Below are 13,594 nucleotides of genomic sequence, written 5' to 3' on the forward strand. Positions count from 1 at the left end.
TTCATCCAAAAAAAAATAGTATTAATAAATTGAATTTGGCAAATACTGATGTCTAAATTAAGAGGTAAGAAAAAATTCCACATTAATTAGTAGCCATTAGTTAACATCTTCAATATCTAAATATAAGGGAAAAACAAACAAAAAATAATAAATTTAGATCTAACGTTTAAACTTTAAACCCTAGCTACATAAAAGAAAACAATGAACAAAAGAATATATACAATCATATGAATATGTATTTTTCACATTATATTTTTAAAATTTGCAGGAACCCAACAAATGTTGAATTCATATACATGTGTTCTGCAAATCTATTAATCGAATGTACATGCAAATCTATTGACTAAATTACATGAAATTTTTTCTACTCTTGATTGAAGAAAAAAAAATTGTTGTTTAAATCTAAGCATGAGAGTAATGAAAAGAAAAAAAAAATGAAAGAAAGCCAAATTTATTTATTTTTTATAGAAGAAGTCAAAATAATTTAGAGTCATTAGATTTTGGAAGGATAAGATTGTATTTTTCTCAAGAATTACATGGCATGATTTGACAAATAGGTGATGTATGTAGATGACAAGGCATGACACCTAAGATTGAGGCCACAAATCTTAGGCCTCATTGAGGCCGCAAATCATTTTCCTACTGAAATACTCAATATATAGTCAATAGACAACAATGTAAAGCTAGCTAGTGGGATCCAAAACATTACCATTTCTGACTTCTCCGATCCACACAATGAAGAAGGTTCAAAGTTTATAATCAAGTTAATGGTATGTATGCACGTGGAGCCGAATTTCCATTTCTCACGGAAATGATTAGTCATTAAGGCTAAGGATCACACATAGTAAGGTATAGGCTCGCTAAGGGGATTTTATTTACCAAAGTAAATGAACTAATATAACTCTAGATTTTGTGTTTTGAAGGGCCCAATGTACGTAGTTTTGCATCGTTTATCTAGAGTTGTTCAAGTTAGTTGGCATTTCCTGTCTAGCGGTCAAGTCAAGATTACTTCCAATGTTTGCTTAGATTAGAGACTTGACTTTATTAGAGCTTTGGCCTATAATTTTTAGGGTTGGATTCGGTACTAAACCGATCTATTTTTGCCAAAATCGCTGACGAACCGACCTCCGTCGGTATCATAATTTTCAAACCGCTACCGATCCGACATAGTCAGTATATCGACTGTTGGCAAGCCGAATTTTCGGTTGGTATCGTTCGGTTTTGGGTGGATTTGCCGGAGGAGATTCATTGATGTTGGAGATGAGGATGATATGATGATGTTGATTTGATGATGGAATATGTTGTAATTAGAAGATCTGATGTTGATCTGATGATGGAATTTATTGTAACTAGATGATCTGTGTTGATTTGATGGGGATTGGGGAGGAAGAAAAAAGAAAAAAAGATGAGAAGAAGAATAGATGAAGCACAACTAAACGCAGAAGAAGAAGAAGAAGAAAGGTCAAAGACCAGAAGAGACGAACGAGAGAGAGAGAGAGAGAGAAGAGAGAGATTCTATTTTGTGTTTAATCTATCACCTAAGAAGGTGGGTGTCCACGTAATTATTTTGGGACAACATGTAATACTCATTAGTTAGAGTCCATTATGTAAATTGAGGAAACTTGAGATTGATCACCAAGAAACCATAAGAGTGATCACCAAGTAACCTTGGGAGTGATCACCAAGTCATCTTATGAGTGATCATCAAGTTACTATATGAGTGATCACCAAGTTAGTGTGATCATCAAGTAACTCTACCCCTATTTAAAGGGAACTAATGAGAATGAGAAGACACACCTCTTTCCCCCATCCATTATTCTCTCTTCATACTCTACTTTCTAGAAAGCAAGTTATCTCATTTTATAACAATTTGTACGTATTATATTGAGGGCAGCTCGTGCTCCAGTGATGGGGAGTTGAGCTGTTGTGAAAGAGGTGGGGGGTTCGAACCTTACCTCTTCCAAGGTTTTATATATTTTGTTTAATTATTCGGTACGAGGTATTGTATACTGTCGATACGGTATACCGACGGTATGCAATATCTCATATCGTAGCCGAGCAGAAGACGAGCCATCGATACGGCTCAGCTGAGCCAAATTGTCGGTAAGCCGAGATTTCAGCTCAACTCGGTTCGGGCCAGTTCGAAACTCGGCCGGTTTGTTTAATTATTCGGTATGAGGTATTGTATACTGTCGGTACGGTATACCGACGGTATGCAATATCTCATACCGTAGCCAAGCATAAGACGAGCCATCGTTACTACTCAGCCGAGCCGAATTGTCGGTAAGCCAAGATTTCGGTCCAACTCGATTCGGGCCAGTTCGAAACTCGGCCGATTCGGCCCATTTGGTCCAAAATGCCAGCCCTACTAATTTTGACATCGCTATAACCTGGTTAAGTTTCTTTTAAGTGTACTTAATTTTTAATCAAAAAGAATCAAATTAACTCGAATATCTTGTATTAAAAGCTATATGCATGTTTTTGTTTACTCTATCCTATCGATATGAAAATTTAATATAAAAGTTTGTCGTTGGAGATTAGGAATGAGAGAGTTGACAAAACATATATCAATTACGAAATTAGAAAGCGGTTAAAGTTTTAAATAGTAGCATTCATTGCATGTTTATCTCTGAAAAGAGTAAGTAGATTATGACATAGAATGATGTAGAACGGATGATAACTAGGATCGAATAACAGTTTGATCGTGAAATGAGTAAAATCGGTTTGCTGCAAAGTTGGCCGGTGTTAGAATGCTAATTATTATACATTTTCAAGAAGGGAAGGGCACTAGGAGTCAAACTCGTTACTTCACCACGATGTATGAGCTTTTTTGGGCTTCAGAGGTCGTTTCGGGCCTCAAAACTGTATTTTACTATTTTTCCAGCAATTTAGGTTTTCTAGTTTGTTTTTTATTTGTTTTGATTTAATCTGTGGGTTTTTATGATTGATTGTTAGTCGCCCTTGGGTTTCCTTTCTACTATATAAGCAATCTTAAACGACTGCATGCGGACTATATTTTTCATATTATTATCAATCAAATTGAGATTTTTCTTATATTCTCTAGTGGATTCAGAATTTTTGTTCTAGAGTTTATAGCTTGTAACACGTTACTTCTGACTGCATCATAGAAGCAAGCTGTCTTGTTCTCCGCAACTCCAAAAGAATGATTACTTAGGGTTTATCAGTTGTTAGGTTTAGATCACTCTTGCAGCCTTGCACAAATGTACTAATACTAAGGCAGGCATGCACTACCTCTATATATACTAAGAAGTTCACATAATTAGTCTCCCATAATCCATTGTTTAAAGAAAGGAGAAGAATAAAAACCTAAAAGTGCTCCCAAAAAGGCAGAGGAAAACCTAGACGCGTTGTGAGAGTTATGCCCTGTCTGACGGCGCACCCTCGCGGTGTCGTCGTCGGATGGGCTTGAGCAGACCTAGTGTCCAGTGGAGAGTGGTCTAGTCGGAGCCAGGACTACGGGGGGATGGCGGTGCTGTCGAGAACGGTTAGAGGTTCTAATGGGGAAGGACCGCAACGGTTAGAGACGGGGCCGGTGTCGTCTGACCCTAGAACGAAGTGCAAATAGCCTAAGGGTTACCTAGAGGTGATGAATTTGTGGTGGCAGCGCTAGGATGGACGGTTCTCAGATCGGATCAGTGGGATCCGATTTGCTTTAGGCGGTTTGTCTTTGATCTGGGGAGGAGCGGCGTCTCTATCCGACGTATTGGTCGGAACACGATCGCTCGGAGGTCAAGGTGGTGGCAGCGACGATGCTGCCGGCGGTCGAACAACAAGGGTGGTGCAGGTGAGAGGGTGGCGTCGTGCCTCCTGCCGTCTGGAGCTTTGGCTTGGGCATGATAGTAACTGGGCCTAGGCTTCGACTCTGTGCCTAAACTATTTTTCTTCATTGTTTTATTGCTTTTTATTTTTAATTAGATGTGGCTTGATGTCGGTAATTAGTCCCTATCACTATTTGGTAGGGCGTTATGGGTTTGGTCCCGGTATGCACACTCAGTGTGTCTTGTCTGGCTTAGCGAGGAAGCAAGTCATTTACTTAATCAAATGGACGCAACCTCCTAGTGGTAGAATGAAACGAAGTGTCGTCGGATTTGTTTCCGTGCGGCAACATAGTCGGAAAGCTGTGCTATTTGTAATGATGTTTTTTCATGATAGAGTTATCTTTTCTGGTATGTCATCGCTTTATCAAAATAAATGGAGTAGTCAGTCGTGCACTCTTTGCTACTTGGTGCTTGTTATAGTACATATATTTTGTAGAAACTCCTGGTATTATTTTAGAATATTTTCTCGATGCTTATTGTAATATAGGGTTCAGACTCTATGTCTCCTTCTTGTATTCTGCAGTTAATTTCATTAATCAAATTTTAAGAGTAGCCATACCGGCCCCTTTAGAAAACTATATATAACCACCGGCCGTAACTTAGTTAAGTACGTCTTTCTTAATTATATTATCATTAGCAACAGGGTCGGAAAAGACATGGATCAGTCGATCTCAGTCACTTTCACCAACAGGTGCAGTGTTCCTAGTGTTCCTTCAGACCCTTATCTGCTTACCCTTCATTAATCAATAGATGGAACACTTCCAGCGACCTTGCATCAAAATTTGATCAGATCAAATATACAGAAGCAATCCAGAACACCTCTGCAAAGCTATCTACCTATATTATAGCTCCTCGATGTTGCTCTCTCATCTATGTGGGATCCAAATATGTTATCATTAAATTTTCCAACTCGCGTTTGTTCTTGGTCAAAAATAAATAATATGATTCATTGTATTATGATTCGATCATAATACAATGATCGAATCCAGACAAATGATGCGATCATTCTACTCAATATTCAATAAGCTAATGCGATCACACATGGTAGGGCATAGGCTCGCTAGCAAAGTCTAGAAGCATCAGAACCTTAAAAACAACTCCCTTAATTAATCTGTCACGTACCCAGAAGCAAGATTTAGATATCTCCTTCACTGGGAATCAAATCTCAAATCACTCGACTTTTTCCGCATATTATTACTTCTAAACTAATAAATAAAAGAGGGGCCAAGGGAATCTCATCGTCACCTGCCTTTTGAATGCTACATGAGTGGACTCAAAAATCACTCTGAGGTTCTTTATCTAACATCTGTGTTCACTGACATTGATTTTAATTTGTGTTTGATTAGATTAATTTAAATATACGTGCGCCTTCATGCACCAATACCATTAATTACCAGCTGTCGTACATATATAATATATTATGGGAATGGGATCCATACAGATATTCCTCATTTTATTAGGGCTCACTTCGATCTAGCTCCCATCCCATGTATGTTAATCAAATTTGTTTTGGCATTCAATTCATTGATTGATGAGAACCTCCTTGTCTATTTGTCATTGATAATTAATTTGACACCCAAATGGTCCCCAAATTGCTTCCAAGAATTTCTCTATTGCGATTGTTATGCTTTTTGGAATTATACGGATGTTTGAGTATGATACGATCGAAATAACCAGTAATTCTACCTTCTTATCGTCCCCAGCAGCCAATCCTTGATCGAATCTGGTCAAAATAGCAAACAAACCATCATATGTACATGCATCAGCATCACTAGTTAGTTATGGTCCCTCATGGCCCATAACTGTGATATCATAAGAATAAAATATCACACCACAACTGTTTTTGAAAAAAGAAATAATAATAATATTGGACACTAAGAATATCTTGATTTTTAATTGTCAAATATGGAGGTAACTAAGCTTGCTTGAATTAGGTTAAAAATCCTAGCGTTCCCATGTTTTACTCATGGCAACAATGTACCAAGAGCTGCACATCAAAAATCGACTCATGTTGATGCGTCTGGAGAGGTTAAGTCGAGTGGGCAAGACCATTGTGTCAAGAACGTCTTATTAGGCCCTAGGGTTAGAGTGACACCCTCCTCCTCGATCACTCCAAGCTGTAGTACTCTTCAATCTCAATTACTCAAGTAGCACGTAGCAAAAATAGACTCATGCTTTGTGTCATTATAAATAGCACTGAATATGATGAAGTTTCGGTAGCACTAATGCTTTGCATGCTTATGCTACGTACGTACTATGATAGAAGTACATAACACTAACCCAAAATAAAATTGAGTTTGCTTAATCATCCGAGAATCACTGAAACATGATCGAAGAACAGAAAAGGTCAAGTATAGAACTTACTACTGCTCCCAAATGAGTCGAAAGCTAGCTATTTATCTTCCCAATCATCACCCTGCTTGCTTGTAATCTCATTTTAGTGCCTTCGTCATAAACCTGCAAGCAGTGCCAATGTACAAATAAATAAAAAAACTGATTAAGATAAGCATGTAAACATAGAGAAAACAACAAAGACTGAAATTGTAGGATTCAGACCGACGAAAAGACCGGAAAAAGATGAGGATCAGATTAGGCTGTGCATGCTCGGCCCCCATAATACAGTGACACATCACAGAGACACAGTACGTCTAAGCGGTGACACGAAACACTACGTGGCAAATATATACAGGTGATCTGACACAAAGCAAACAGCCACCAGCTGTATTCAGCACAAATTACAATGCACAACAGACTACGGCCTTAACGGACTCTCTATCTAACCACTGCAAGGGAAAACCCCTTTAGAGACAAAAGTATAGGTGACACAAGTCATTTGCGTCACTAATAACTATCATGGGTGACACAATTTTTTAATTTGTCACCTATAAATTGTCATTTTAAATTAAATTTGCATTAATGTTTGCGTGACAAAATAATAGAGAGAGGAGACAAAATCTTTTTGTCTCAACTTTTTATTAGAGACAAAATATAATTTTGCCTCCTATTCTTTTTATAATTTAGGCAGTTGGCCTTCATTCCGCCAGCGGGAAATCAAAATTTTAATTGAGAGGTAAAAACACTAAGGCTTCAAATCTCCAAAACAGTGTAGTATTAAGAAAAAGAGGATGACCTATAGACCTATAAATACCTTCTTTTTTTTTTTTTCCTCCTTTCATCCTATCCACAGCGAAATTCATAGTTTCCCAAACTTACACAGCCTCGAACCTCAAACTGCCAGCAACATGAACTCCACCTTCGATCGACAACTACTTCATCTCCTCAAACCTCAAACTACTACATCATCATCTCTCTAATCTCTTCTTTCCACTTCTCTACCCCAGCAGCCCAGTCTCAAAATCATCCTAAATCACCAGCACCAAACTCCTTCATCTTGGGTTTTCGATCGATCAGGTAAAGTTTTAATTTTTCTCTTCTTTTCTTTTTATAATTTGATTTTTTTCAATGGGTATTCTCAATTTTCAATTGTAATTGTGTTTTGATTACAATATACCAGTTGAGACGATGGGTTCTTATACTGGTAAGAAAACAATGGATAATTGTTTGAGATATGAATTCTTGATTGCTGTTGACTTTTCAATTTCAGTGTTGTTAATTTTTGAGATATCATCTCTCCGATTTTGGTTTTATATTAATTGAGTTTTTGTTTTTGTTTTCTCACCCATTTAGAATATTACCCGTTATGCAAAGTCTTTATAGTTATAGTTCAACCTTTTTACCAGTTAACTTGTAGGGTGACTAGCTTGTTTATTGGTTTCCAATTCTAACTTATGACTAGCGTGATCTTGAAGATATTGTTTTTTAGTAGTCCGGTCGAATCAAGTTTTCAACCTAGTTGCTTTCATTAGCTCGATCGGTCTAACATGTTAACGAGTAATGTCTAGACGACATGGACAGACTTATGAGTGTGGCCTGCAGGTTTTGCTTCTATATTTTCCTGTTATCTTGGGTAAATGGGTAAAACTTAATTACAGTTATTATGCATTCCTTGTTATAAGCAACATGCATGGTTGAAGTTGAAATTAATCTAAGAACGATTCTTTAAGCAACCATCCAAACATTGTTCATGAATTGTTAATGTAAGATTTTCTATGATCATTAATTCTAGATTGAATTCATTGTAGAGCAGAGCGAGTGGAAGCGATCACTCCCCTCATTTTCTACATGTGACCGAAGTTTACCGATTCATTTTTCGTTTCAGAATGTATGTTTTATTCGAGTATAAACATATTGATGCTCCATAGATTGTCTAAAACAAATTGAAATTGGCACGTCTTGTTTATTTAACATATGCACGTCTTGATGGAATTGTTGGGGGTGGTTGAGTTTTATGTAGAGAGATGAGCCCAGGTTTAAATATATTTGAATTTCATGTGGTGGGTAGTGATGGCTTCAGGAACTAATTGTTAATATAGGGAAGTGACTGTAAGTGGTTCTTTATATATATTACTTGGACTTCTAATAACCAGAGGAAAGGTTATTGAGAGGTATGGGGTTCTAGGATACAGTTTTGTATGGAAAATCCAAAGCATTACTTTGTGCTAAGCAGAAACATAAAATTGTTCTCATGGTCTCAATTGTCACTCGTACTATTTTCAATCTATGTTGAAGTTTACAGTTTGTGTCTTTATATATTCCATGAAAAAGGGAAGCAGAATCGCATCAGAAAGCATTATCCGGATTGGATACTAGTATGATTCTTCTTTTCTTTTGCAGTTTTTACTCTATGTTTCTCTTTAGTTTTGTTTTGAAATTCATTGACTTCTGTAGGTGATTGTTGAAAGTGCTGAAAAGAGTGATGCAACTGATCGATATTGAGAAGAACAAGTAAGTTTTCCAATTTATATGTTTTTTTTTTAATGGTTAACCGAAGCCAATCAACCAACGGTGGCTTTCTTCCTGTCTATTACCTTTTTGTTTTTCCTTTTAAACTTGGAAACCTTCGAAGACCTAGTAGACTTTTCTCTTCTAGCTTCTTCTTTTTAAGCTAATTTAACTACAACTAATGTCCTCAAAGAGAATATGATCAAGACAGGATAATAATACAAGGGTAATTTCCATGAACTACACACGAAAGCACAAATGCATCCCAAGAATAAATGCCCCACAGTTCTAGTACTTATTTATTTCTTTCGGGGTCTTGGGGTTATGAGGTAGATCCTCTGAAACTCTTGTGCTCTCTTGTGCTCCAAACTACGAAGTTACAGAGATGACAGTGCTTGTGCCACATTGCGAGATATTCGATCATGTATTGGCTCCTCTGTTGAAGGCATCTTGAATTTACATGTATTTATGTCATATACATTTTGACATGGCCTTTGTCTTTGCTTTTGTTTATAATATGTTAGATGTAGGCTCATTAATGTTATTGTCCTTAGTAGTTTATAAAGAAGCTGCTCTATGATCAGGAAGAGTCCTGTAATGTCCTTTTTCTTGAGAAGAACTTGTAATGCTGACCTTTCTCTATCCTATTTGCTATGTCATCTCTTCAAATTTTCACTAGTAAAGGAAATGAGCATTTCTCCTTTTCCCGATCCTTGTCTCAAAAAAATCTGCCTCTTGTCAAGGTAAATGTCATCATGGTTGAAACCCATTTAGCTCTAGCTTTGTTTCTCTCTCATAACCAAACATATCTCATTTACCTTTTGTCACCTAGCTAGTCTTTGGGCTGTTCTTTGTTCCTATCCAATTAGTGCACCAATTAGACTCATTTAAACTACTGCTCATGAACTTCCACACTGACATAGTTATCTTTCTTTCAAGATCAGTTCTTATTACTCTCTTTATTTCCCATCGTCGCTGTCTCCATCTATTTCAATTTCATATATTTCTTCCTGTATGTATTGCTCCAAAATACTTAGTTTCTTAATCATTTTTTTTTGGGTTGTTGTGTTTTGATCTTATTGTTCAAAGTTAGTTCTTTTATACCTCTAACTTATTTTAAGTGTATGATTGGTTTGCTGTTGCTTAGCCCCAAGTGAACATACTATTTTCACATTTCTTTTGGCATCTGATCTATTTTTGTTGTATGAGAAAGCGTTAACAACCTTTAATCACATCTCACTTATATCTTTACTAATTTTCTACAGACCATATCTTTTGGCCTTGATAAGCTGAAATTTTATTTTGCTTTTGTCTTGATTTGTTTTTAGGTTTTGTTGAGCTCACTTCAATCCAAAGTTGCTTTAGTATTACACAAAAGGTGTCGAGGTATGCTCTAAAGTTCCACGTAGTCTATTAATATCTTCCTCTCTCCTTTTTTATTTTTCTATGGTTTATGCGAGCTAAGACCACTCTTGAAACACGATGGTAATGGACATGTATATAATAGAAAAATAAGGAAAGACATTATATGATTTTGGATATATAAAGTGTTTGTTAAATTGCATATTTGTTGGTTGAATAAGGATTATTTTGCTAATATGGATCAAGAGGCAAGCACAGACACGTCACTGTCTTGCCCTTTTTGCGACTATAGATAAAAATATCACAAATAAGGAGTAGTGGTTAAGAAAAGGATGGGAAAAGGTTATGAGGTGACTACTGGGTTTTCAATTCTGAAACAAATAAAGGAATCGATAATTCCATGCACCTTTTTTGATTTGGTTTGTTTGTAGATCTCCAGACTTCAACCCATAAATTGCTCTAGTATCATAAAAAAGGTGTCCAGTTATACTCTAAAGTTCCACATATAGTATATTCTTTTTATTTTTGTTTAATTATTAATCTGCTCATGTGTTTATGGTCTTTATTGGCATAAATCTGCAGGTTTGAGGTATTGAGTTATAATTGAATATTTATAACATGTACTATATGCATACTGATCATATAACTTTTTATTTTGAGCACAAACAGAAAGGTAAAAATGTGTCTTTTGTTGAGAATTGGAGCACTATGCATCAACATCATGACGGTCAGTGGATCAACGAAGCAGCTGAACAAACTGGGGTTAGCTTTTGTTATAAAGATTTTCAATAGGTAATCTTATTTTTATCACTTTTTAATTAGTTAATTTTTTCTTCTTCAATTATGTAGAAGAAAATGTTAGCAGAATTGAATCAAACAAAGGAGAAGTTAGCTGAAATCCTTGGGGCTGCCTCACTTGATGAAATAGAAGTTCCCGTTTCTATGCAGTTGGATATCTTGGCAAATGGCGTTGGGGTTGCAAAGGGTAGAGGCATTCGGGGTCTGGGCTATGGTCCACGGAAGGAACCCGTCCATTATTCTGAGAGTGATAAATCTGCAAATGCTTCTATGACAGAACAAAAGGTAATTGAGCTGACAGCCACGGTGGAAAAGCTTTTGAGGCATATCAATCACATAGAAGAGCAACTTGCTACTGTTGAAGGGTATACTATTCATCATTCCAGTGATGATGATGATTATGATGATTATGATGATGGGGATGATGATGATGTGAATATCTATGGGGATGAAGATGAGGGTGCAGACTAGCTATTAGGACCTTAATGTTGTTTTCCGATGGAACTTTAGTTTTATATTATTAAAACTAGAAAACTTGATTTCGCTAGCTACTGTCTATGTAGAAGTGTAGAAACGCAAAACTTCACTTTCTCAGTTATGTACTATCTTTCATTTATTCAATGCAATTAAATATATTTTTATTTAGTTTTATTCAGTGCTGGAATTTGTTATATAAAATTGATAATTAGATATTATGTCGCCAAGAATGGTTGTCAAGGCGACATTTTGTCACCAATAATATATAATCAATTAAATATAAAAATAAATTTTAATTAATTTCAAAATATTCAAAGTTTGTCACCCATACCGAACAGTTTGTCACCCATTCCCGACAATCCCGCCATCTTATTCAAATTACCTGCCATTTATTGAATTTTTGCCCAATTGTGAAATGTTTTAGGTGACAAAATATAAGCGTATAGGAGACGAAAAATATTTTGTCCCCTTTATTTTTGGGTGACAAAATTTAGCTTTTGTCACTAATAAGAATCTGTCACCCACTATTAGAGACAAAATTAGAGACAAAATGATTTTGTCACCCATACCAATGGGTGACAAATTTGTTTGAATGGGAGACAAAATAGGTTTGTCACTAAAGGGGTTTTCTCCTGTAGTGAACGACCGGGAAACGGCGACGGAAAATTCCGTTGTTCAATAACAAACAATGGATACTGGATTTTTGGGACCAGAAGAAAAACGAAAGAGAAGGAGAAAAAAAATAAAAAAGCACTCACCAAATCACAAAAAATGAGGAAATTGGAGAAGTACTGAAAATTCATTAATCGCCGCGGATCAAAATAAGCAACCCTTCTGAACGATTACATCATATAAATATATACTCTGATTTTTGTTTTCTTTGGATTTTAGGTATTTAATCTCTCTTTCAAATGCGGCATATAGGATTTGTTCTGTCCGACTAGTCTCTCAGATCAAAGGTTTTATCACTGCCATGCACATGGTGTGTTATTGCCAGTGGTTGCCGTTGTGGACGAGGTAGAGACGGCTAGGGTTTCCATGAGCTTGGTAATTAGCACAGTGAGGATCTTTCCCAGCTGCTGCTGGAGCTCGCTGAAACGGCGCCGTATGCGAAACTTGACGGAGGCAACGCTCCGCCGGCAACGGCATCGAGAATCTGGGAGTGGATCCGGAGGCACATGTAGTACTGTGATTTGAAGACGAGGATTTCGAGGAGGACGCCGAGGATGACGGAGGAGACGTCGGAATTTTGTTGGCGGGGAGCGAAAGGAAGGCTCTGATCTTCAACGGCGTGGCGGCCGCCGCAGCTGTGTCGTACTCCTCGATGAGATTGGCGAGGTCCTCGTCGCACTTGACGGAGATAAGGGCGTCGAGGTCTTCGGTTGGCAGTTGGCAACGGAGACCGACGGTTGTGCCGCACAGCTCTCCCAGCTTCAGCAATAGCTCTGTAATCACCCAAAAAAACCCTCATGAGCTTACTATGTAACAGATTACGAACAAACTAAAAAGGACAGTAGCGGAAGTGGAACTGACCAGAGAAGGAAATGGAACGGTGGACGGCAAGGACGCGGGTTTCGCCGCCGAGATAACGGAGCTTGCCGTCAGGGTAACGGGGGAGGATTTTGCCGCTGTAGCTGCAGAGGAATTTGAGAGTGTTGGTGGGGTCAGCTGATGGTCCGACCATGCTGCCTTTAACTTTAGGGGTTTGAGTAGAAGAGAGAGAGGACTACTGGACTAGGGATTGGAGAAGAGGAGGAGGATTGGGGAGGTTGTAGACTAGACTTGGAGTTGTGTGTTCAAGCCTATGTATGGAACCCTTTGGACCTTATTTATAGAATTTTGATTTGCAGAGGGGGTACGTGGCAGAGACAAAGTGAAAGGGGAATGGGGTTGGTCAGCTTACGTAGGTGGATCAGATTCCTATTCCTGTGGAGTTAAAGCCGAGCTCACACTGTAACTTTCTTTTTCCCATTTTCTCTCGGCCATCAAATTTATCTTTTTGGTGCACATCAAGAAATTATTTGGTGCTAATCAAACAGTGTCATAGTCAGTGATGACTTGTCTGTCTTCTTTTCTCGATCTTTTTACTCGTACTTGATTTGTATGAAGATTTTTATTCATGTCGACATTTCATAGTAAGAAAATTCTAGGCATTTTGATTCTCTTGGGTTATACCGGATTTTAGGTAATATATTCGAGTTAAACAAAGAATTGTTATTTTCACTACATATTAACATTTATATAAAAAGAGCATAAATTCTAACTGTCACTGTCTT

General features: G+C 37.3%; 2 protein-coding genes and 1 long non-coding RNA gene across 12 annotated transcripts; 1 reads left to right on the plus strand and 2 right to left on the minus strand.

Moving 5' to 3' along the window:
* Positions 1-5,214: 5,214 nt before the first annotated feature.
* Positions 5,215-6,617, minus strand: LOC133709782 (uncharacterized). Its single transcript, XR_009846377.1, has 2 exons — positions 6,204-6,617; positions 5,215-5,562 (listed from the first exon to the last, which is right to left on the minus strand). It is a non-coding gene; the product is annotated as an uncharacterized LOC133709782 (long non-coding RNA).
* Positions 6,618-7,025: 408 nt separating this feature from the next.
* Positions 7,026-11,468, plus strand: LOC133707995 (uncharacterized). Of its 10 annotated transcripts, none has more exons than XR_009845485.1 (7): positions 7,026-7,250; positions 7,982-8,061; positions 8,505-8,548; positions 8,628-8,684; positions 10,010-10,067; positions 10,713-10,805; positions 10,893-11,468. XR_009845485.1 is itself a non-coding variant. In XM_062133447.1 (6 exons), the coding sequence occupies exons 5-6, from the start codon at positions 10,752-10,754 to the stop codon at positions 11,310-11,312; spliced, it is 474 nt and encodes a 157-aa protein (XP_061989431.1). In that variant the 5' UTR covers positions 7,026-7,250; positions 8,505-8,548; positions 8,628-8,684; positions 10,010-10,067; positions 10,713-10,751; the 3' UTR covers positions 11,313-11,468. The 10 variants fall into 10 exon arrangements, 4 of the variants coding, with proteins under 4 accessions (XP_061989431.1, XP_061989432.1, XP_061989434.1 ...); XR_009845484.1 differs by having other exon boundaries at positions 7,987-8,061; XR_009845483.1 differs by having other exon boundaries at positions 7,026-8,061.
* Positions 11,469-12,098: 630 nt separating this feature from the next.
* LOC133709781 (protein PAL OF QUIRKY) lies at positions 12,099-13,142 on the minus strand. Its single transcript, XM_062135652.1, has 2 exons — positions 12,852-13,142; positions 12,099-12,763 (listed from the first exon to the last, which is right to left on the minus strand). The coding sequence occupies exons 1-2, from the start codon at positions 13,000-13,002 to the stop codon at positions 12,306-12,308; spliced, it is 609 nt and encodes a 202-aa protein (XP_061991636.1). The 5' UTR covers positions 13,003-13,142; the 3' UTR covers positions 12,099-12,305.
* Positions 13,143-13,594: the final 452 nt, after the last annotated feature.

The sequence above is a fragment of the Rosa rugosa genome, chromosome 5, assembly GCF_958449725.1.
Source record: "Rosa rugosa chromosome 5, drRosRugo1.1, whole genome shotgun sequence".
NCBI classification, from domain to species: Eukaryota; Viridiplantae; Streptophyta; class Magnoliopsida; order Rosales; family Rosaceae; genus Rosa; species Rosa rugosa.

What these genes read in the sequence shown, in the direction of transcription:
- LOC133707995 (XM_062133447.1), top strand. Translation starts at nt 10,752, where the DNA reads ATGCATCAACATCATGACGGTCAGTGGATCAACGAAGCAGCTGAACAA. An exon ending in AAGCAGCTGAACAAACTGGG is followed by an intron (nt 10,806 to 10,892) that starts GTTAGCTTTTGT and finishes TCAATTATGTAG; the next exon opens with AAGAAAATGTTAGCAGAATT.
- LOC133709781 (XM_062135652.1), bottom strand. Translation starts at nt 13,002, where the DNA reads ATGGTCGGACCATCAGCTGACCCCACCAACACTCTCAAATTCCTCTGC. An exon ending in CCGTTCCATTTCCTTCTCTG is followed by an intron (nt 12,764 to 12,851) that starts GTCAGTTCCACT and finishes GGGTGATTACAG; the next exon opens with AGCTATTGCTGAAGCTGGGA.